The following is a 25207-nucleotide window of genomic DNA, read 5'->3' on the forward strand; positions in this document are numbered from 1 at the left end:
TTCAAGCCTGTTTTGTAAACTAAGGGTGTGGAGTTCGAGTAAAGTGCGTGCTTAGAAGGCAGGAAGGGTCTAACCAAAGATGTTATCAAGCTGCATTATGGGAAAAAGCAGGATTAAAAGCCAGGATATCTCGGACTCTGCTGTTTCAAATTTGACCAGTCTTTTTTTTATTAAAATCTGACTCTCACCTCCTCCAACTGTATGGATGAAAGTGCTACTAAATGGCTGGAGTACTCCTTTAACTTCATGATAGTTTGTCCACTTACTTTTGGCTCTTCTACTTCTCAACACAGGTGAATGTGGGTAAGATGGATTCTCCCATAGAGAAGTGGAATCTAATCATAGGAAACCTGGCACTGAAGCAGGTAATCACACACACACACAGTTTCTACCTTGAAACATCCACTCACATGCACATCCATATTGCCTTTTCATTATAAAATAACAAGAAATACAACACTGATTGCTTGAACTAGTCAAGCGTTTCTATTATTATTAGCTTCTACACAAAATATACCTGATTAAGTTTCCCTCTTGTGGTTTTTAGAGGTATGTTTACTGATTTGTTTCAAACAGTTAAATTATATTTGATATATGACTAAAATCTCACTTCATATCATTGTCATCTTTATTGTAAAACTATGGGTGTTATATGGCATGTTGTACATTCTTGATACACATAACAAGTGTGGTAATTGGTTGAGGCCAGGTGGGCGTTCACTGCTATATTGATCTCTGTTTGTGTAGTAAGACTGAGAACAGGCTCTTTTAATCATCTACCCACACACTGATAAGCATACCATAACACATGCAACATCACAGTACTTTGATTAGCTGGTAGTTTCACAATAACATCTGTCAGCCGGAAGTGTTATGTAATAGAAAAGCCTACCTTGTCATGCTTGTACTTACATTATTTCACAATCATGTATATGTGGAAGCATACCTATAAAAAGTAAGCCTTTTATTAATCGCTCTACTGTTTTTTCTAATCATTAAAAGAGCACCACAATAAAAGCTGCTTGGGTTAATTCTGCTTCCTGTTATTTCCCCCTTTATCTCCCTCCCTCTCCTTCCAGGTTCAAGCCACTGTGGTGGGTTTCCTGGCAGCTGTAGCGGCCGTGGTTCTTGGTTGGATCCCTGAGGGGAAGTTCCAGTTAAACCATGCTGTGTTGCTCTGCTCCAGCAGCGTGGCCACGGCCTTCATAGCCTCCCTGCTGCAGGGTAAACACACACACACGCACGCTAGCAGCTGAGTTCCACTGTTTAAAATAAACTGTTAATACTGTCCATGTGGAGAAGCTGGGTCACGTCTGTCCAGACTATCATTGTAACTGATCTCCCATAATCACATGTTAAATAAAGAAAAGAGTTATGCTTACCAGAGCACTTATTTCTTGCTGACGGTGCGTGTTTATGATGATGTCTAAAAGCTACTTATGGTTGCTGAAGTGCTCTCTTCTCCTCGTGTCATGCTCAGGTATCATCATGGTGGGTGTGATTGTGGGTTCAAAGAAGACAGGCATCAACCCAGACAACGTTGCAACACCCATCGCGGCCAGTTTTGGTGACCTCATAACCTTGGCGATCCTGGCCTGGATAAGCCAAGGCCTCTATAAGTGCCTGGGTAAGTGAATAACTACTACATCTTTTAACTAGCACCTTAGGAAGGCTCTCATAATCACAGGTGAAGATGTGGCTGCATGTATGCATACAGTATTTAACCATTTAGAAAAGAAACACACCTGGGGTGACATCGTGGAGGGCCAGCAGGAAGCAGAGGGATTTATGTAGATTTTAAATCATCACTGTAAAAGAATAAATCAGCATGTCACTGAAAGATATTATTCATCATTCCTTGGACATTGCAGAGCATGCATACAAGACCAGTTGCGAATAAGTCATAAAGTAAGGCTAAATGATGTAATCAGATGAAATACACTGAAGACATTGAGATAGATGTGATCCTTGTTAGTTTGTGTTTTATATCAAACAGCTAAAGTGATATAGTGTAACACAACTAGAGCTTATTAATGCACATACAATACAACAGTTTCAGTACAGATAACAAAACAATACCTTTCATTACCTTACTTACCTTAAACATTCTCTACAAATGATCATCAAAGAAGTTCTCAAATGTTAAATGTTAAAGGGTATCCCCTTTGCCTAAAGTTCACACAATGCAAATCACAACCCCCCTAGTTCAGTTCCAGCAGGGTGCCTTTGTTGCATGTTGCTCTCTCTCACACTCTCCCATGTTTCCTGTCAGGCTCTTCTGGCAACTATTAAACAAACAAAAACGCCATTTAAAGACCTTTGCCTTAATAAAATACATTATAAATAAATGAGCTAAATTTTGTTTTAAAACTGATTATCTGATCAAAGAATAAGGAAGCAAGACTATGAATCTGAGTTTGTGTATATACGTTTGTATTTATCAAGCAGTGGTATCAGACTCATAGTTAGCGTTGTCATTCGTCTTAGTGGTTGCAAGGTCCGCTTGATTTGATGTGAGATCACACAATTAAAAGGAGGTGACATGTTGAGAAGTTGATTGTGTATGCTGATGAATTTGCTAATGTGATGCCATTTGTGGCATTAAGTGAAAAGCAGCTGTAAACATGGTGCAGATGGGTGATGAGTCATAAGGAAGGTTGTGGTTAGAAAAGAAATGTGACTTAACCTTAATCCTGCAGAAATCTTAATGACATCGGCCATAGAGTTGTCACACCACAAAAATGTCCAGAGAGCTGCATTTAATAAGTTATCAACAAATACATAAACTCATTCAAATTTAGAGCCATAACTAAGAAAAGAAAAATATAGAAGTAATTATTAGTGAACATCAGGGACCATCAAATGGACAGAGTGCCGGTAGTTGTAGATTTTGTTCATTAAACTTGAACTTGATGATCAATTTATTGAAAAATCACTACAGGCTGCAAGTGCACTGTTCTATCTTTATTTAATGCTTTTGACTGCATTTACTTCCTGTTCTGGTGAAACACACATTTGTGCTGCACCTTCTTAGTAGATTTGGCCCTGAGTGCTCCGGTCACAGTTCAGTAGGTACCAAAAAAGTTCAATATCCATTCCTAAACATGACCGATCAGTCTAAATTTCTTCCTTCATTGGACATGTATGTACAGTGTATGTAATAATGATTGATGTTGCTGACATTATGTACCATTCCTCCATAGTTTCCAGTTATAATATATTTTGAATACTCAGTTTCACAGTCTTGCTAAACATTTGTTTACATGGTCCCTCTTCTCTTGGTTAGTAATGTTTGTGAATCTCAGATGCTTTCCTTCTCATGTTTCTCTGTAGCGAGGCACTTCCCTCAGTCAGCCAGTAGAGGTCCCTCCTGCATCACTTTGTAGCTGTGCTACTCCAGTTGCAGAACAGACCGTCTCTTTTCCTCTCACCACACATTCCACATGTTTAATTCATGTCACACCCAGACCTGTGTTGTGCCACCTTGTATGACTTAATACAACGAACACTGGAAGCTGTTTCCTCTGGCAAACATCTCATACTAACTAATCCTGTCAGATCTAATTGTATGGCATAGATGTTAACCAGTATGAAAGGAGCAGTTTAAAGGGGACCTATTATGCTTTTCCTTATTTTCAGTCATATATATATAATGTTACAACGTTGGATGTTGATATTAAACATGGCCAAAGTGTCAATGAGGTAAATGAACATATGTAGAAGTAATACCTGTGAGGAGAAAACACTGGCTTCAGACTGCTCTCAATCCTTGGTTTTCAACGTTTTTTTCTACTTTTCTGCTCCACACACAGCGTGTGAGTACACTGCTCCGCTAACATTATGGCATTTTTCCATTGTTTTGAGGGTATCATGCTGAGCCATGACTGGAGTCGAGCTGGCGCGCTGTGAGTGTTTTCCATTACACAGCAGGGCAAAGTAAATAAGTAGTTTACCTGTTGGAGGTGTGCTGGTTGTCTTCAGCTCTTCATCAGACATCATCATCACTGTTGCTGTTTCTGCTTGTACTAGTCCTCCCTGCATTATTTCTAACTGATCCACTGAGCAAAGAACTTCAAGTATTTCCATATCTTGTTGTGTCGACTGGTTTTTAGCGCAGCTAATGGAGCTCTGGTAATTCAATGAAGAAAATGTTTCATCTCCTGTAGATTCTTCACCATAAAAGTCTCCTGTTTTTTAGTAATTTTAAAAACTTTTAATATGAAGCAGTTAAACAGGAAATGTTGGGTTTACATCAATGGTAACTTAACATGACTCTGATACGGCTGCCCCTCAGCAGGCTTCCAGAAAGCTGGCCAATCAGAACAGAGTGGGCTCATCAGAAAGGGAGCGTTAAAGAGGCAGGAGCTAAGACTGCCTGTTAGAGACAGAGGCTGAACTGAGGGGCTGCATAAAGGGACAGTATAAGTTTTTTGAACTGTGAATCATGCAAAGCTACTCTAGTGCATTCCCAGAATAAAAATATAGAGCTGGAAATGAGTATAATAGATCCTTTTTAATGCCGTGAGCTAAATTTATTAAACACACTTAGATTTCATATTTCCATGGCAAGGCAGAGCTGTGAGGCTGTCTGGCTGTGTCAATTTCAGGACAGTGGCTCTGTTGTTCTTGAACCCAGCCATGCCGACACTCTCCTGCGAAACTGGAACTAGTGGCCAGTTTACTCTCAACTAAACAGAATTTAAATCATGTGATTATCTATGCAAGTAGATGATAAGATGGTGAGGCCAGCACCTTGCATGGCAGCTCCAATGCCATCGGTGTGTAAGTGTGTGTGTGAAGGGGTAAATGAGAGGCAAAAGTGCTTTGTCTGTTAAGGTAGAAAGGCGCTATATAAGTGCAGTCCATTTGCCATTTACCATATACATATAAAAACTTAATGCCCCTAATACTTCTAATTTTCAGGCAAACCAGCTGAGTAGAGATGAGACACTGGCGAGACATAGTAGCTTGCAGGAGCCAAGTCCAGTCAAGTATATTTATACAGTGCTTCCAAACAACAAGATTGTTATAGATTGCATTACCGAGAGAGCTCAACAATAGATTAAAGCAGGGATAATGAGAGCATGAGATGAAGCACAAACACCAAGAAATCCGGCCCGGAGCTTCTGAGCATGCACAGTATGTCTTTTCAAGTGTGCTTGTGTTGATGTGGCAACACTGAACCATTTCAGGGAAGTCTACAGGAGAAATGAGTCCATGATGTAGTCAGTGAAATGGCTGGTAGGGAGTTAAATTAGTACATTAGTGTTGGTTTCAGATACTGAAACACTGGCTGCATTTACACCTACACAATGGGCAAATCAAATATCACACTATTATGATATGATTCCCACAATAACAGTTAGGTGGGACATCATCTACAATATATTGTAGTATTTTTTTAAATTTACAGATTCATGACGTGCTGCCACAAACTGGCAGAAAGCCGTGCCAGAAATCACAACAGCTCTAGAGTAAAATGTCAGGAATAAAGGATGTGAGTAGATTTAACACAAAACGTTTCAGAAAACAGTTGCACATTTAGGCATCCTGCAGACATGCAGCGACGTTAGACTCTTTTGAAGTCGTGTGTCCGGCCACCTGACGAATGTAAGTCCAGTAATCCCTTGTGGTCTTTTTGGTCTCCACCAGCTGCTGAGAAATATATCTGGCCCTTTAGCTGCTAAGTGCTCCTCTATTTTAACCGGCTAGTCTCTAACTTGGTCTGCCATTTGTTGCTGGGCAGGCAGTGTGTAATGGCTATATCAGAGCTTTTTTTCTATGAAAACAGCTGCCTACTGCAGCTGGAAACAACCCTAATGAGATCAGTGGGACTGAATCAAGACAGTAAGGTTTTCTGCCATAAAACCATAATAATGATCTGAAATGCTTGTAGAGCTGAGGGGAATTCTGTGTTGGTATGTCACTATGAGCAGCCCCTTTCACATTACTCATAGTCATTTGACCCATTGTTAATACAAAAACATACCGAGGAGTGCAGCATTAAGCTCAATGATTGGATGTTTTACAATTCTTTAGAATGGTAGTTGACATTTCTCCATATTTTTCTATGGACTCAGGCTTTACCTGACTTTTTGATGGATATTCATATCATTTGCTCACCTTGTACTGATGATTCAGCCAGTAGGGTTTCATTTCCATATAAGCCTCGGAGGAGCTCCTCATCAGTCATCTAACATCATCTATGTACAAAAATGAATAGGACTTTAACATTTGGAACCTTGGAGGCCTGAAATAACTCTTCAGTAAGTTAAATCAATAACGCATACAAGGAATAATTGTTAATAGTGATACAACCCAAAAGAATGTTATTGATTTATTTTGTACATATCCTATCAAGAAACATGATCAACTTGTGTAGTAACATGGTTTAAACCCTGACAAGTGATTGTGACCCTGTCAGTTCCTGGTTTAAACTGCTTTAGATGCGTTATTAAACAGACTTACTTTGCAGAGAAATATCATACACCTTTCACTTATGGTTGTTTACATTTGCTAACTCATGCAGGGTTTTGGGTGCACTTCTGTCATCATAAAGCATGGAAACAAGAAGGTACTTATCATCACTATCGGGATCATCATTTCTTTCTTGTGCATTAGCAGCATCTTTCCATTTCTCAGCTAAAGGAGATAGTTGGCAGCCACACTGTTCCTTTCTCCTTTCAGAGCATTATAGCAAAATGTATTCCACCAGAGATCAACAGGAATATATTGTTTGTTCGTTGGTTTATTCACTGCAGCAGGCAACAATGGCAGGGTGTCAGAGGTTCATGTAAACTGTTTAACCTGTAGACCTTAATGGGAGCATGGCTGATGGGCAGGTTGCTCTGTGCATGTTTAACTCAACCACTTTTACCTTCCCTGTCCATGTCTGGTACTTTGCTCCAGAGGCACGTGTGCTACTGTGGGACAACAGTCTCAGCCTCAATATACCTGCCTCAGCTTTATATTTTAGGACTGCTAGAGCCCATTATACCCTGAACTGAACAGTAGGCCCTTTCTGTTCTCTAGCTACGAGACTATCCAGATAATAAATCTAGGACTGTTTCCTAATGACAGTTATTTAGTACTTGGAACATAATCCTGCTGGAAACATCTGGTGGTGGCTCTAAGCAGGTGCTTTACCCTAATTACCCTTTCAAAATAGTTGTGTTGTGCTATATTGTAGTTGGAACAGAGTGGTATGGTGGTAAAGAGAGAGTGAGAGAAACCTTACTTGTGTTGGTGTGTGTTTCCTCTCTCTGCTACACTTTTTAAAAAACATACACTGGTTAGGTGGATTGGACAGTAAAGCTGGTAGGTTAACAAGTCAGATCCTTTTTTGTTTCCTAACTACTTTTCTTTAACTTCAATGGAAAATGTCATGATGTTATGGAAAAAATTATTTTTGCATCATCTAAATGTTGAGAGAGAAAGTAGTTCCAGAAAACAAATCTCCTTTCCTTTTGTTTGTCTGTATCTCAGGCTCAGGAAATAGAAAGGAGGTAAAAAACCTTTCCCTTTCAGAGAATTTACCCAGCTTTTATGTCCTATAAGTCTGTAAAAAAATCTTAGCATTACATATAGAAGGACTTTTGTAGAATACAGTCACAGACAATGAGACATTTAATACGATGATGGCAGTTGAATTGCTGACGGTTATCTTTTATGTGGATTTTTGGGCATTTTTGTGCACTTATTTTAGACAGACAGTAAAAAGATGACAATAAACAAGAGAGAGATTCAAAGATTTAAAGGGGAACTTGAGCCAAGGACATTTTGATTCATGATTTGCAGCTGTACTCACAAAGTATCTTATTTTAACTCTAGGAGTCCTCCTAGTGCTCAACATTTCTAGTAAAGAGTTTCCTCTTAAAAGCTACTGAGAGCAACCTTACTGTGGAACTGAGAGAACCTCTACACTAAGAGAAGTGGCAGAGTTGACCCCTTTTCTATGGATGTTATATTTTATGAATAGACTTGCTTTGTTTAAGAAAACTCACATTTTGGTTAGTGTGAATTCACAGAAATGTAGCCAAGGCTGGATTACCAGGCAGGTAAAGTGGGCAACTAAAGCCTCTTTCACACATAGTTCACGGTAAATTACTGGTATAACCTTTCAGGAACCGCTAGTGATTTTCACTATTCACACATGCAGCTACATTCAGGAACATTTCTGTCTTGCACCTTTTCACACATGCCATGGCAATGCGGGAATAGATGGGGCAAGGGACAGTTCAGCAGATGGTGGTTATGCAACGCTTATGGATGCCAACCGCCATAAATCTCAACAGAAGAAGAGGGCGAAACTCCCAAAACTCAGATCAAACTTTCAAACTAGGCAGTCCTGATCAAATATGAATCAAGATTATTTTACTGCATTGCCTATTTCTCCCCTCAAATGTCTTCAGAAACATATTTTAATATGAGAGAGTTTGAGATGCGGCCGCCATGTTGAAAACAGACAAGCCAAAACCAAGCACCGCCCAACTTGCCGTATGTCACCCACACGTCAAGTCTTGTGATTGGTTCACTCACTCCATGTGAAAGCGTCTTTCATCAGACGGATGTAACCCTTTATGTGCTTGTCCCTGCAATGTTACTGCTTGCATTCACAACACAGCCGTACCAGCATTTTCCCTGAAATGTTACGAGGTCTTGAGGTGGGAAACTGGTGGTACAGATTTCCCTGAATATCAATCTCAATTCACACATGATGCCATGCAGGAAATGTTCCTGAATATTTCAGGGATAGACTACACGTGTGAAAGGGGATAAGCCAGTGTCTCAGACCCTGGTTTGTAGACTATTTGTGAAGCACAATATCACCTGAAATGACCTTTTCTGTTAAGGTCCAAAAACATAGTTGTGTAAAAACCTAGTTGTAAGACCACACAAAATAACAAAAACTTGCATCGTGGTGGTATTCCAGGAAAGGAGTGCTGGTGGTTCTCTTTGCTCTGGGCAAAATATAATTAAGATGTCATGTTTATTCCTCTACTTGTATACACTAATCTGCCAAGAGTGGGAACAATGGGGGTCACTGGGTACCCTCAGCTCAGTTTTGCCCAAGGGCCCCCTTGTAGGTAAATCCAGCTATGTCCTTGAATAATTAAAGCCATCAAGTAATGAAATGTGGCATTGAATGCTCGGTCAGATCCTCAGCCTTGTTTAATTATTTTAAGATCAGATATCTCCTGACCTAATTAGAAAACTTTTCTGATTTTTAGACGGTATTGCATGGAGCAAGTTTTTCTATGGCAGCTTGTGTTTTGTGTTAGGTCAAAAAAAAAAAAAGAACATTTTCAAATGGTAGCCAAAGTACTTAAGCCCTGTCCAAGACTCCAGCTTCCCGAAACATGAAGTAGGAAAAATGAACGCGTCTCCTCCTCTTCCCCCAGATTCCTATCCGTACGTGTCGTCACTGGTTTGCGCTTTCTTCATGTGTCTGACTCCTCTGTGGATCGTCGTCTCCTCCAAGCACCCAGCCAGCCGCACCCTGCTCTACTCCGGATGGGAGCCAGTCATCACTGCCATGGTCATCAGCAGGTGTGTGTGTGTGTGTGTATGTGTGTGTGTTTGTGTATGTAGCTGTGTTTGTGTGTGTTTAGTCTTCAAAGGGGAAAGAACAGCTATTCTGCGTCTGCGACTGCCAGTGTCTGGTTTGCTTGATGACTCATCCCCTAAACAAATTGCAGCACCCGAGCACATACACCCTCGGGTCCCCTTGAGCCTGGCAGCCTCACAAATACAGCCGGTGGGAAAGGGAACGATTGTCTCCCTCGCTCTCACTCACTCTCTCAAGCACTCTTTTTTTTTTTCTCAACACTCAGGTGAAACCACTTTTCTCAGGCTTTAATGGAGAAGTGAGAAAATACAAATATTGGCTCTGGACGGCTTAAGCTGAAAACAATTGAAAAGTCTTTCATTCTTTCTCTCGCTCTCCCTCATTCAGTGCAGCTGATGAAGTATTTTTTAGTGGTGTTTAGAGAAAGGCACACAAACTCACTTTGGACATCATTTATATGAAGACAGTGCTCTCTCTTTCTCATTCCGTGTCCCTTTTTGTCTCCCTCTCCATCTCTCACACAGACACACACACTGTAATACCAGTTAATGATCTAATTATGTTGTGTTCTGCAGCATCGGAGGACTCATCCTGGACAAAACGGTGTCTGACCCAAATCTGGCTGGCATCGTGGTGTACACGCCGGTTATCAACGGTGAGTCATAGTATTGGCACCGCTTCTTCCTTCACTCTGACTGACATCAAGGTGTCGCTGCCTTCATTTGCAGGAGTTTGCCCCCGAGGACACAAACACACAAGGAGAATCTGGTCAAAGACTTGACCAGAGGTTTGAATATAATAGCTTTTTAAATCCGGGGGGGATTAAGAGAAGAGCTGTACATATGTATAAAAAGACCTCACCGCATGTGGAGTTAGATTGCTCTAATCCCACATCCCATTTCTCCTCGGTGGAAGTGCAGAAAGCATCTGCATTCATTATGTACCTCCACTCATTTATTCCAATCATTTCAATCTAAATATGTTCAGAAAGCAAAACCAACATGGCCTGTGTTCTCATACCGCCTGAAGCACTACAAGGAGGCAGCTAAGATTGTCCAAGGTTACCTCTCAAGGTGAATTCAAGTCAGTTCACATCAAATACTCGTATGTATTTTAACATGAATCTCATTATGTTCTTGTGTGCTGTGGATGACTGTATTCACAGCTTGATTATGTTGTACAGGTCTCACTCTTTTAAGCATCTAGAACAGGGCTCTTCCAGCCTGCAAGACAATTTCATGAGTAAAGCGTAACCCAGTTGATTCTAACATTCGGTGTCAGGGACAAAGCAGTAAGGCTCAAGGACTCCGGGTGTATAAATCAAAAAACGGTAACTCAACATAACTGACCTAACAAATGATAGAAAGGGAGGGTTTATATACACAAAGGCTCGCCTACACAGACACGCAACTGGGGCATGATTAACCAATTTACTGTATATCACAACATTAACCTTAATACAAACAGAGATTGAAATCAAGACACTATTTACACAAGTCCAACTGTCGAACCAAGAAAAACAACATAACATTAATTCCCAAAATAATCAAATTTAACTGGATCCCAAAAAGCAGACTCCCCTCTGGCACACCCAGTTAGCCTCTCCCTCTTCATGCCTGCCATAATATAAGAGGCCATCTTTACTGGCGCCGCTTCTTTTGGCCAGGGGAGGAACTCGGTGTTGACATGTGGTTTGGCCACCACACCCACCTACAAATAATATAATATAGAACAATTCTTTTGCTTTTTCTCTAGTGTTAAATAAGTCAAAATAGGAGTAAGTGGCTCCAAAATAGGAATATAAAAGTTCCTTTTTAAAAAAGCTTCACATTTAACAAACAAGCTGCACTCATCTATGCAACCTCTAAACATAAATACATTTGCAACAGCACTCTGATTTACCAGTGTGCACCTGACACCAAAACGCTCCCCCTTTCTAAACAGAAAGGTTGACTTGAAGCACAGACAGTTTTAAGAGTTGGGCAGTTGATTCTTTTTGAGTGGAGTTTATTATGTCAGTTTCCTGTCTCGTCTGCAAGGAGAAAGTGAAATACAATCTCAAGTGGCATCGCTCTACTAAACACGTAGAGTATGGAGAAAGAGAAGAAAGAAAGATGAGTTGCTCACATTCAGAGTGAACAAATTTGAAATATATATCTGAGTTTATCCTTCATTCTTGAAATTCCAATCCATTATTCCACTGTACATATCTGTATCTTAGGAGTGTAGCTTGCCTTTATCAGATAGAGGATAGTGAAGCGGCAGACAGGAAACAAGAGGAGAGAGAGAGGGCTACGACACGCAACAAAGGTCAAACTGGCTGGAATCGAACCAGAGACGTGGCAGCTATGTGGCTTGTGCAGTAACCGTTCAGCCACCACTCTGCTCCCCTTCTCTGTTCTATAATTAATGCAGTCTTTGACCCTTCGGGCTGAGATAGAGACAAAGTGATTATACACAAGATGGATGACACTTCATAGAGTCTATTTGTCTTGTGCTGTGCAGCTCCCAGGTGTGAATGCATATAAATGTGAAAACAGAAAAAAGCTCAGTCAACCGTCCCTGGATAAATGAAGGTTACCCAAAAATAACTCTAAATGCTCATCAGCATAAATAAGTTACCTAATGAGACTGGTTTAGGCATTCAGCAGCAGTCTATCCGTCTCCACTTCATAAAACTGGTCTTCTTCCATTTCCTCCCGCCACCCATCTCCCACCGCTAACGGGCTCAGCCTCGGTTGCCAGGACCCTGGCACCTCCACAACAAAAGATAAGCTTTTAATTAAATGGCATTAATGAGAGACATTTAACGAGATGGAAGGCGATTCTGACTCTAATTGGTTTTCCGTCCAGACGTATCTCAGGCACCGGACAGCTGGGGAATTGAGCGTGTGTCTGTTTGTGAGAGCGAGGATGTTTTTTTTTTTTTTTTTTTCGCGTCTGAAAGATCCACGTCTTGGCAATCTTTTTTAACCGTCTCTGATTAACAACGTTTAATTCGCGGTTGAGGAAACAGTGAAGCGGTTTCCTTCGTGTATTTTCAGCTGATTAAAATGATCGCTGTTTCCCGTCCTAATACAAAAAATACGATTCAACAAAGGGCATACGGAACAGAAACTGAATAGATGGTGTGTGGACGTTTGATTAGAAATAGTGGAGAAGGAGATGTGAAGAGCTGGATAAGAAAAGACAGGTTAAATGAAAGGTGGAGGGAGAACTTCTTCTTTTTACTACACTGACCTCCATTATTTCACATTGTTTCATTTCAATGCTTAAGGGCTATTTGATGTCATTTCTCCTGCAATGGAAGGTATCTGCGGATGCTTCCAATGTATTAATATTTAAAGTCTTGAAAGGTATTGAAATGTGTTTAAATCAAGCATTGAAGAAGTGTCTGCTAGTTAATTTTCCATTGTACTTGTTCCAGAAGGGAAACCTCTGGGCCTTCATGGTATTCACTGAAGGCCTAAGAGAGAATTTTTGTACTCCTAATGAATATTTTTACATTTTTAAATTTTCTTCCGATGGCATCTGGTTGAATTAGCGACTCCCCCCTGCCAGAGCCTTTTAGTAGCTGTAACGAATGCCTGTGTAATGTCAGTAGGCAAGTCAATGTAGGCATGGATTTGAATTGACTGTTGTCTTAGCCAATCATTATTTTGTTGAGTTATGGGCGGGACATCCTCTGGGCGTTTCATGTATACTTTGCATTCTGGCAGAGATATTAAATCTACATTGAAATTCAAGTATGTCTGAGCTCAAAAAAAAAGACAAAAACATTGGATTGGATCCATCTTTAGTTGTTAAACAGTAACTAATGATTATTCTAGATATTTGACTTTAATTCCAGCTAAACAAATATATGAAATAAGTCGATGTGATTTGCTTGTTTCATTTATATTCACAAGATAACATAGGCCTAGTCCTTGACATGTCATATTTAAATGTAGTGATGTAGTGATAGCCAGCTTTGTGTGACTAGTTTTCCAGAAATACTTTTGTGTTTTAAATTCAGGTGTCATTATGAAGGTCATAAAAAGCTTTTCATCTGACTTCAGAGACCTGCAGATATCATATTATGTTATGCATCTTGTATTTTTCCTCTAGACAGTGTTCAGATACAGCTGACTCTTTAATCTTTGCTTGTCATCTTGGCATATTTGCCGTTTTTTCTCTCTACTGTTGTTTGTTTTGAGATAAGGCGTCCGCCTATTTTACATCTTACTTCTACCAGTAAGTCATTTTTTCCTCCTCTTTCCATGTTTTTCTTTCATTATATTTTATCTGCATGTTCACATCACATCCATTCAAATAAATAAAAAAGAAATGAAAGAGAGGAGGAGGAGGAGGAGAGGCAGGGAGATGAGATGAGTGACCAGCAGACAGCTCCTGTGCCCCTCCTCCCTTCTCCCCCCTCTGGGCAGACTAGCCCAGAGAGGAGCACAGACCCCCTGCAGCTCCCACGTGTAGTCTCTGCAGCCCAGACCTCCTCACACTCCTCATCCTCACTCCTCCTGTCAGACCCAGTGACCCGAATCAGCCAGATCTCCCCAAAACTCCCTTCACTCTACTTCTGCCCCCCTGCTGTGTGTGTAAGGGCATCACCCCCCCCACTCATCCCAGCCTGCACCAAACCCCAGACAAGGACAAAAAGTCAGAAAGTCAAAATATGTGCACAATCCAAAGGCATAGTCATTCAAATTCTGACATGTTTGATGGGAAAATAAGGGTAAACAGTTTATTTTAAAAACACTGCACACTGAAACGACTCACAGCTTGATATTGATGCATACCGTTGTCCAAAAATTGCAATGCACATAAATAAGAATAGAGTCAGTTGGGAATAAGTGAAATATATGGTAGCTGGTAGTACAACAGCTCAACAAAAGCTTAATATATATTATAACTAAATGTAGCTAAATAGAAAAATAAACTAGTAGATCTTTGGAAAGGCATTTTATTGCACACCTTGCACCATAAACTGCATTTAGCATTAAAGTAATTTGTAAGTAAACCAATTGTGATTTCTGTGAACACTTTCATCTGCTCCTGTTGAAAAAGGCCTCTTTATTACATTATTGGCTCTTTATGAAATACTGTCTCATCTGTAAAAGATTAGGCGGTGTCTGAGGTGTGTGTCATAGAGGAAATAGCCCCAGCCGTTGGTGTGATTAAAGCTGACTGGATGAGTGCTGGATAAACGCACGCAGCCCGATTCAAGATGATAAATAACACCAATAGTACAACCTAAGTTAGTAGTGTCTATGGGAAATCACCAGAAACCATAAAAAAAGTAGCAACTACATTGGAAAATCTCAAATGTATGTCAAAAAATAACTATGTAGACATTATACAATATGGACAAGATAGGTGTGTATGTGTGTTTGTATGGTAACTGCCACTACTGTGCACATTGCACAATATGAACATTTGTACATTAATATATATAGTATAAAAGTATGGAATCTGGGATCACCTTTACTCAGCCCCAAAGTACTTTTTGTGTCTGTGCTGACAGAGTACAGTGGTTCTTACTTTAATAAATTATAACCAATGTACATACATTTCAAACTAGTGATTTACTAAATCAGGTTTCAGTAATTTAAGAAACACCTTAAGAAATAATGTGTTTTACAATAAGTGATATTATTTATTACTAATTAGAATTAGCCATATTCATACAGTTTAACTGACATTATTTGGTAATTTTGCATTTAATGTTATTGGCATAATGTTTTTTATGTTGAGGTACTGAATGTTATTATATGTATATAATTAATTTTTGGTGAAATATAAGGTGTCAGGCCAGATATGTTTGCCATATCCCTTATTAATGAGTCACATACTGTATTAGCAAGCTAACAGCTAGCTTACAAACTAGTTCCACCTGTCAACAACTCATCTTTACCTAAGAACTAATTTGTGTGGTGCAGCCAGTATTGATGTGGAGAAATGCACCTAGTTAACACTTCCGTTATAACTAGCTTACGTCTATAACTTACGAACAGCTGGTGCAACCGGCTCCAGATCAGATGCGTGGAGGGATGTACGGGCAAAATCAGGTTGTGAGGGCAGGAGTATGAAGTGAAAGACGGGGACAGAAAGGGTCAAGCGGGTGTGAATACTCATTGTGAGGTTATGTCTGTTTACAGGCCCAGTGGGACTGCTGGTAATGCTCCAGTAAGATGTCACCAGGCACCAAAAGAGCCACAATAGACTGAATTAAGTGGACATCACCCTTAGGTGGTGGCTGTGTCTAATTAAATATACTGGCCACAATAACAGGCTTGGTCGGGGGAAGAAGTCAGAGACGCCCACCCCGCCTATTATTTTACTTTTTATATGGTTTGCAGTACTTGACCACTTCAATGAGTTTTCCACTGCACTGCAAGCATCGAATTATGCATTCTTTATGATTTTGATTAAAGAAACCTATTTTCTTTTCCAGCGTTGCTCAGTTCCACCCTGAGCAGTTTGTGACAGACATAAAGGCACACTTAGCAAAAACCTTTTCTTCTCTCCTGAGCTGCTCAATGCCCACCTGTCTGCTGCTTTGTTGTCTATATCTGTATGTATGTGAGCTTTCCTGCAGGGCTTAGTCACCAGACTGTGGCTTCAAGGATGAACACAGCAAGTTAGTGTGTGTGTGTTACTTGCTAAAGGGAAAGTGTGATCGCGACAGCATGTGAATGTAAAATGGCCCTGTATTTTGTCAGTACAGATGGCGTCCCACATTCTCATGACTGTTCATCTGCTTGATGTTAATTAAAATCTAACATGAAGAAAATAGAACTCTAAACCTGTTTTAAACAAGGAAAATGACAATGGTAACATCAGTATGTTGGAAAAATATGCTTAATTTTCAGGAAAGAAAGGAAATGAGATGCAGACTAAAGTGACTAAAGCTCTTGTTCAGAAACTTTTTGGCAAGAGATCCTTAAACAAAACATTTGGGAGCTGTAAGCAGTTCAGTAAAAGAGGGATTTTTTCTTTTTCAGATTGTTTTGTTTGAATGACTTTTTGGCCTGAAGAGATAAAATTATCCAGTATTTAAGAGGAAAAAAAGACCAAAGAAGATGAATCCAAAAAAATAAACATGTAGCCAATTTTAGTTTCTTCTTGTTTTCTTCCCAAGTAATAATCCTGCCGCCTCTTTTTTTTTTTTTTATCAGTATCAATGTTAGTGTTTTTCATTAACACGGAATGTTAGCGTCCAAAAATCTAATATCTGTTGAGCTATACTCACAACTCTTTAGGAGGGTCCCAAACAGCGGGTAGGGGAACTGTTTCTCTACAGATTGGCATTCCTCTCAGGACCCACTGAAGATTTAGCAATTTGTAGCCATACCAGTGATGGTACTAATAATTTAGTTTGTCCAGAGGGTGGAAAATGAAGGTTACCAGACCTATTTCTTTGCAGACATTTAGACTTGCAGTAACAGGAAAAGGGAGACGGTCCTCCCAAGAAAAACAAGAGCATTAGTCATTTCAGCGAATGCCCCAAAAAATGCTCAGCCTGACTGTTGTCCGCCGGGAGTAAAGGAGGAAACTGTGTGAAGTCTACAGATTGAGGAGGACTGGGTGAATGGATGGGTCAAGAAAACATCAGACCTTATCAGACCTTGACATAGGATACTTCAGTTTGTCTCCTGTTTCTTACCAATAGTCAACCGCAATGCTGTTATTACTGAAACCATGATGATAAAGGTCACCTAACCTTAACAAAATAGTATTGTTATCCCAAACCATGATGTTTCATAAAAGTTTTTTTTTGTGCCTAAACCTAATCAAACCTTAACCATAACTTTGTTGGATCATTAAGAGGTTTAACTTTTGAAAAGGCAATATCATAATTGTGCTAATGTCGTCAGATCAGAAAACATCATCTGGTGGGCGTGGTCCAAAGACGTATGTTGTGGTTTAATTTGGAGGACATGTTGGGAAAAGCACAGGTGTAACAAATAATATTAAAGGATAGATTCACAATTTTTCAATTGTGTCTTAAAACAACAGTCAGGTGTCCATATGAACAGTGAAAGAGGTTTTCCTCGCTGTAATCATTCCTCCTGTTCATACTGGCTATTAAAAGATCTCCTTCAAACGTGCTTTCAGTGTAAGTGATGGAGGCCAAAATCCACAGTGTGTTTACACAGTCATTTTGTGCAAAAATGCATTTAAAAGTTGATCTTGATCTTAAGTTTATATGAGGCTTCAGCAGTCTGAGTTAATCATATCGAGTGGATATCTGCCACATTTACAGTCTTTTTAGCATCAAATTCCCTCTTTGTGTTTCCTCAGACAGTGTTTCCTTGTTCAGCTGCAGGTGGAAGTATAGTAACAAAAAGAGGGACTTTGGCACTAAAAAGACTTCAACGTTGAAAGATATCTACTTGATTTGACTCATTTGGACGCTGAAGCTTCATATTAGTTTCAGATAAACTCTGAAATACATTTTTTGCACAGAAGGAGGACTGGATCACTTACATTGTAAGTGCATTATGAAGGGATATTCTAATGGTCAGTATGAACAGGAGGAATGATTACAGCAAGAAAAACATGTTGCAATGTTCATTTTGGCTCCTGACTGTTGTTTTAAGACAGACTTGAAAAATTGTGAACCCGTCCTTTAACAAAGTCTCAGTTCCATTAAATGTCATAGTCAGGGTCCTGTGCTAGAACATCTAAATGGAATCCAGTAATTTTAAATGTTATAAGTAACACCTGTGCTTTCCCCGCAAATACATGTCAAAATGTCGGCTGTTAAAAATGCCTATTAATAACGAGCAACCTAACTGAGGTTATCATCTGTAGGGCAACAACTTTTTACACAAATATGATTACTTATACATTTACGTTTGACATTTTGCATATTGTAGTACAGAGCCTGACTGATGCATTGCCATGGCCGATGTAAATGTACGATTGTAGCTTATTACATATAGTGTATATAGTTTGGACACACTTTCCCATCCCCTTGAATGAGAAAGTGTGTCCAAACTTTTGACTGCTACTATATGTAGCAGTTATAAAGTTATGTTTAAGGTAATTTAGAGACAGTAACACCATTTACACAAGTTTACACTTTGATAACCAAATTTAACGGATGTTTTTATGTAAACTTTACATGTACGTGTTATATATCAAGATATCCCTCACCTTGGCTCTACTGTAGTTCCTATAAACAGTAACAGTTAACGATTTTCAGGTTAAAAGTGAGAAACAGCCATTTTTACCAATGATGTGTCATGATTGACATTCACAGTATGCTCTGCTCCATGATGGTCTATGTCATGAACCATTTCTATCATATCCAGGTATCGGGGGTAACCTGGTGGCCATTCAGTCCAGCAGGATCTCCACTCACCTGCATTTCCACTGTGCTCCTGGGGAGGTTCCAGATGAAGCTAAGGGCTGCTACTACCCCTGCCGCACATTCTTTGGTACAGGTCAGTACTGTATGAGTAAATCTACAAGCTGTTAATAGAATCTCACATTGTCCAACTCCAGTATGATATGTATGAAGAACTTTAACTCAGTGTTTTAGCTTTTATAAATACTATGCTGGTTGCTCATGAGAAGACATTTTAATTGGCTTTCGCACAAGTGCATGTGTTTAAAACACTGTAAGCTTGGAAATTATGTTCTGTGGAAATGCTGTCAGGATTACAACCAGGATTTAAACCTTGTAAAGTGTTCACAGTTTGACTCAGATCTGTTCCTGGTGAGCTGCAGTACCTCTGGTCCTCTGTCCTACTAGGCAGTTAATTGCCATCTCCTAGTGTCCCAGATGTGAATTAATTCCTTGTTAGAAGTCTAGAATGAAAACCAGCAGGACTCTGAATCCCGGGGACAGCAGGTGGGCTGATTCAACCGGCACAATTTGCCGCAAAACTGTTTAATCATGTATTTTAGAAAGGCTACTTGTACAGTTTTAGACAGTTTTGTTTTCTCCTGTAAAGAAACACTTCCCTGACGTTCACCTTTAACACATCTCACATCCTTTTTGCTCTTTTTTTCTCTCAGGGGCCAATCACCGATCTGCTCAGGTGCTCCTCCTTTTGGTGATCCCTGGTCACTTGATCTTCCTCTACACCATTCACCTGATGAAGAGCGGACACACCACCCTGACACCCATCTTCACGTCTGTCTACCTGGCTGCTGCTCTGCTGCAGGTAAGCACATGATGATAACTTTTCTAAACAACAAAAAAAGGTTAAAATTGTTTAAAGCTGCGATCAAATGTGAAAGGAGTCGGTGGTAACGACAAATCCACAGAGAATTTTCACCAGGCTGCAGTTTCCTTCAGCCAAACAGTGTTTTTTAGTCTCTTTTAGCTGTTTGGGTTTTCCAGCCTGCATATTCCACCCTCATCAGCCTTGTTTCCAGCAGCAGCAGGCAGCTGTTTCTAGCAAAAAAAGGCTCTGACAAGTCCACTGTATGCTACCTGCCCAGCACCAAACAGTATACTAGTGAATACTGGGCTTTTGGTAGGTGGATGGAAAAATGAATGTAATTGAATGCTAATGCTGCTATGTGTCTGCTGGATGTGTGAACAGACAATTGTTCGCTAGCACATTTGCCATATCAATTTCACAAGGTGGTGATATGTCAACTTTGTGTTTTCAGTTTGGTTTGAAAACACACAATTGCAAAACAGATCTTCAGTCTTTTTCCATTGCATTAACATTGCATTTTGTTTTGATCAACACACCAACTTTTCCACCCTCCAGCCAATTTATACACAAATTGAAAATGTGCAGAAAAACAGGTGGATGGAAATGCATTTACTGATGACTTTCAGGTAGCCTTCTACATACCAGATTGTCATTATCAAGTAGAATAATTTCACATTATAAATGGGACCGTTCAGTAACTACGGCTTTCAAGCTCGCTAAAAGCTTAAATTACATTCCAGAGCTAAAACAGAAGAGAAGATAGGAGTATGTTTTTGTGCAAATGTGTTCACTTGCTTTGAGTCCCTCCACATAATCTGTGACTGCAATACAAGTTTACACTGCGAACTCCAGCAAAAAGCTCATTTTAGCATTTGCACAAGCTCATCTTACCTGAACTGTTTCCATTATTATTCAGAAGCAAACATGATTTTCTTGTTTCTTGTCAGCGAGAATATGAATAGGTTTCTATGAAAGGTGAGTCTGTGGACGTGTGTTTCACTCTTAACACTTGTAGTGAAGGAGGAGAAGCAGGTGTGTGTATCCTGTGAATTCCTCGAGCGTTGTGGTTTCAGGCAATGCCTGAAGGAATTTGACTTCTGTACGTTTTTGTTTTGGCAGTAGTTAAGATAATTATGAAGGAACACCTTGAATTCTGAATGACTGCTTTTACTTTTCAGGCACACCATGATAAGTCTTAACGTCTGGAATTTTAAGAATTTAGTTGCCGTGTTTGTGTGTATGCATCGGACGCTTGCTTTGCTCGAAGACTTTTTAAGGCTCCCCTAAATCTTTAATGCAGACATGGAACATTAGGATGTAATCCTGGCCACTGAGGAGTTGGAGACTTTCCAAATCAATTAAGTCTGTAGCCAGTAGAGCCGCTTTAACGGTGCTTCTGTCGCAGATAGAACATCAAATGGCAGACACAGGCTCTTGGGGTTACGATGTTGGAAAGAGGAGTGCATCCAGCCTCTTTCACGTTTTAATATTTACAACCACTGAAGAGAGAATGCTGATCAATTTATTGATCGGACTCAAGAACCTTAAAGATCCCCTCCAGACGTCTTTTAAGAAGTATGTCAAAAACTATAATAAATAAATGGTGTCTGATATAGTTTTTCCACAAAAAATCATCTTGTTACAATCCTTAAGATCTCATCTCCTCCTTCTCCCTCATTAAAAAAATCCAGAATCTATGAACATGCAAATATATTTCATTTCAAAAGTTTAACTGCTGGAAAGAAGATGTCTCCTTCTTCACTGTAAAGTCCATTCTCAGTGTTTGTGCACTGGAGGCTTCAAATTTCCACATCCCACTTATGCAAGTTGAATATTGGACCAGAATTGGCTACCAAACTATTTATGATTTCACAAATCATGCTCATAGGCCCGCCCCTTAAAATTGGATTTTAATTGAGGGGGGAGAAACTTTCCGCTCTCAGCAGACGAATGTGAAAACAAACTCTACACATCCATCATTCTGCACAGTGAAGCTCAAACATTCAACTGAAGGAACAACATATTTTTGATTGGAGGCGGACTTTAAACACCACTTTGCTTTTTGATTTTTAAATGTTTCAACAGGGTTTACAAAGTGGGTCAGACCAAAAGGCAGACATGCCACTGCTTGTCAGAATAATTCATGAACTTCATTGTTGTTATTGTTGATCAGTCTCTGAGACAACTGGGGGAAATTGCCTGAATTCTGCTTTGAGTAATGGTTCGCACAGCTTCACAAGAGCAAGGTTATTATGAAACACTTGTTTATTGAAGCATACCACAGAAATTACTCAGTGAATTGGTGCTTCATCTACTTCGTAATCAGTTCATTACTGTAGACACAGACAGAAAAGCAGACACTAATTATTAGGCTGAATGATGCACATAATATGCAATGTTCAATACTAATTGTAGGTTTAGATTTTGTCATAGTACTATATTAACTCTGAGGCTCATTTAAAAATATGCAACACGGGGTCACAGTGAACTGAAAGTTTGCAGTGGAGACGGCTCTGCTAGGTGTGTGTTACTGAAAAGGAGAATATAACTGTGCCTTTTTTCCCTTAATGATGTTCTCACTCTGAACAATCTCTACTGGTGTCAGAAACTTGTAGGAGAAAACACAAGCAGCCAATCTCAGCTATTGTAGCCCCCAAGTGGTATCTCTGTATCAAAACATTAATAGAAACTGCTCAAACCAATGCCGTAATCCACTATTTTAATGTCCATACATATGCCCAGTATGTTCCAAACACTCATATTTCCCCCAATGTATGTTAAAAACACTTCCTTCCACCTCAGTCCTCACACATGATCCTGCACACCTACATTTCAGCATTGTGTGCTGCTTATTTGTCTGTGGATCACTTTCACTCTGTCAACTGGTTAACTAAAGAGCTGCAGGCTCTTGCTGCAGTTTGGGTAGACCTCAGCCTTTCAGCACCAATCAAGGTAAGCTTTTCTATGTGAAAGGGAAGACTGACTAGAATTCAGGGGTGTCCTAGACAATCTATCACTGGGGAGGGAATGAACAAAATTGCACAGCTATTTCACTCAGTAGTTAAGGGCCCGGGCCTGAGCGCAAGGCTCTTATTGATGTCTTTATCTCTCTGAAAACAAATGTGTGGGTGTTTGAGGATCATGAGCAGGGTATAATTGTGTAGCGGCGGCACCTACAGCAAGTCTCTCAACCTATACTTCAACCCAGGCACTAATGATGGTAATAAAAAATCCTGCCACTCTCATCAACCCGCCTGACAGTAAATGAACACATAAGCTCCACTTTTTGAGGGTGTTAGATGAGGGCGTGGAACGGTTTGCCTCTATAGTGATTTATAATTCCTGATTTCATGAGTAACATTTATTTAAATGTCTTTTCTATCCATAATTGGGATAAATTCTTTTGACACTGGGTAATAGAGAAATCAAAGCAGCTCAGTTAAGACTCTTGAATGTGGTAGACGGCAGCATTAGTTACCAATATCAGTAGCGTCAGTCAGTGCCCTTAAAAGACCCTGGTGCGTCACGGCGTATCTGTTCACTGAGTTCACTATACCCATGCAGATGTGGTTCATTGAGTGTCCTGGACTGAAGAAATAAATGTTCAATTCACATATGAGAGTTAAAATATCCAATTACGTGAAACTGGGATTCATTATATCTGTATATATATATAGTTCTTATATTTTCTTTCTGTGCCCGACATGGAGCGAGACATAATTTGGCAAAAATGTCAGTAACATGGTGGAATTTGATAATGTCCTTCAGTTAAAGTAAAAAGTACTGTAACTGTCTACTTCTTTAATAGCAGTGATAAGCGGAAATTGCACATGCTGCGGTTTGATAATGTTCTATTTAAAGTGAAAGCCATAGAAAATTAGGGGCGAAATTGAAACATTTCTGCAGAATAGCTCCAGTCATTGTGATATCTCCACCAGCCTCACGATACAGTCACTGAGCAGAAAAGAAGAATGTAGTTAAATTGACCAGAATTCTGCATATTTTGGCACACGGCGGTAGATGGTTTTACGCAAATCCGTAGTGAATAAAAATACTAAACAAGAGTAGAAACATAACTTGCACAATACACAAAGCAACATGATTTAAAAATACCATGAATGTCCCAAAGCACATTCTGAAAAATGAGGGTGGGGAAAAATAAAATAAGGCAAGCATGGTGCAAGAAGCTGTGGAGGTGACAAAGAAAACTCAGGATGACAGAAAAGGTAGTTTGACAGTTAGGGAGTCAAAAAACTCAACTCTCAAAAGGTTACTCAAAGTGCAATAGTGATAAATATGCATGACTATGCGAATCTAGCGTTTATGGCAATCATGATACTGTAACGTTACGCAAGGCTAAAAATGATGGGATCAATACTTGGTCAGATACAAACCCCAATGGTAACTATAAAGGAACTTTAACAAAGGGTGAACACCTCTGAAGCTCTGAAGCCCAAATCTCATTATTTCAGGTAAGTCTGGGTATCAGATGTTATCAGTGTTATCTTGACAGATCAGGAATCCAGCACATCTAAGCTGTGAGAAAGTAGCTTGATCTCTTATCTGTCAGCTGAGCTTTTGGCCCTCAAACGGCTCAGCTATGCTCAGGAGTAAGGCCCACACAATTTAACAAGGCTTTCTTAAGGTTAGACAAAAATATCCTAACTATCTTTTAAGATAATATTCTCCGTCATAAAAGATCTGAACATGCCACTTGACAGAGGAGTACATTCCCCATTTTCCATTTTCTAATATCAAGATATCAAGTATTGCCATGTCAAAAGTAGATAAATTCACAGATGGAAACTCAGTCAATATTTTTTTGTTGGAGCACTGTGTTTATTACCAGCTGCTTTGCTAGTTTGAAAGACTGATTGCAGTGAACGGAGAGGTTGACCAGAGGCAATACATATGGCAAGACAAATTTGTGCAAACCATCTTTTTTTAAAGCTGCTCAGTGGCCAACAGACTGTGGCTGTGTTGAACAACTAGGTGTGAAATCACTGCTGAAAAACAATTTCAGTGGATAAAAAAAAAAAGATTTCATTGCCTCTTATACTTTTTAAAAACATTTCTCTTGACCTTAACTTGACAGCTACGAGACTTGACTCCCTGAAGACTTGACTTGCAACATGAAGGCAAAAACACTGAGGTCTCAGTCTTTGACCTGATAAATAATAGAATAATAGAATAATGAAAAAGACAGCCAGGCGGTACTTGCATGGCCACACAGCTTGAATATTTAATTACAGGACCTATGAAGTGAAAGGACTTGGTGTCAGCTTAAAAACAGTGCATAATATGACAATTGTGCAAACTCCATCCAATGAGAATGAACACAAGATGTGGACAGAAGCTATGGAAAAAATCAGTAAGAGGACCTTCAGCTATAAAACAAAAATGTTTTGTGTCATTTTAGTCAGCAGTCAGAAACTTGACATCTGCATCTTGACTTATGAAGACT

General features: G+C 39.7%; 1 protein-coding gene across 4 annotated transcripts in view; it reads left to right on the forward strand.

The window, feature by feature from the left end:
- slc41a2b (solute carrier family 41 member 2b) overlaps positions 1 to 25207 on the forward strand; it is a 43247-nt gene that overhangs the window by 5681 nt on the left and 12359 nt on the right. For all 4 annotated transcript variants that reach the window (XM_042403205.1, XM_042403207.1, XM_042403204.1 and 1 more), the window contains exons 4-10: positions 294 to 365; positions 1080 to 1224; positions 1481 to 1627; positions 9402 to 9549; positions 10144 to 10223; positions 18883 to 19014; positions 19592 to 19740. In XM_042403205.1, the coding sequence (XP_042259139.1) occupies positions 294 to 365; positions 1080 to 1224; positions 1481 to 1627; positions 9402 to 9549; positions 10144 to 10223; positions 18883 to 19014; positions 19592 to 19740 (873 nt within the window). The remainder of the gene's footprint in view (positions 1 to 293; positions 366 to 1079; positions 1225 to 1480; positions 1628 to 9401; positions 9550 to 10143; positions 10224 to 18882; positions 19015 to 19591; positions 19741 to 25207) is intronic.

The sequence above is a fragment of the Thunnus maccoyii genome, chromosome 23 (assembly GCF_910596095.1).
Source record: "Thunnus maccoyii chromosome 23, fThuMac1.1, whole genome shotgun sequence".
NCBI classification, from domain to species: Eukaryota; Metazoa; Chordata; class Actinopteri; order Scombriformes; family Scombridae; genus Thunnus; species Thunnus maccoyii.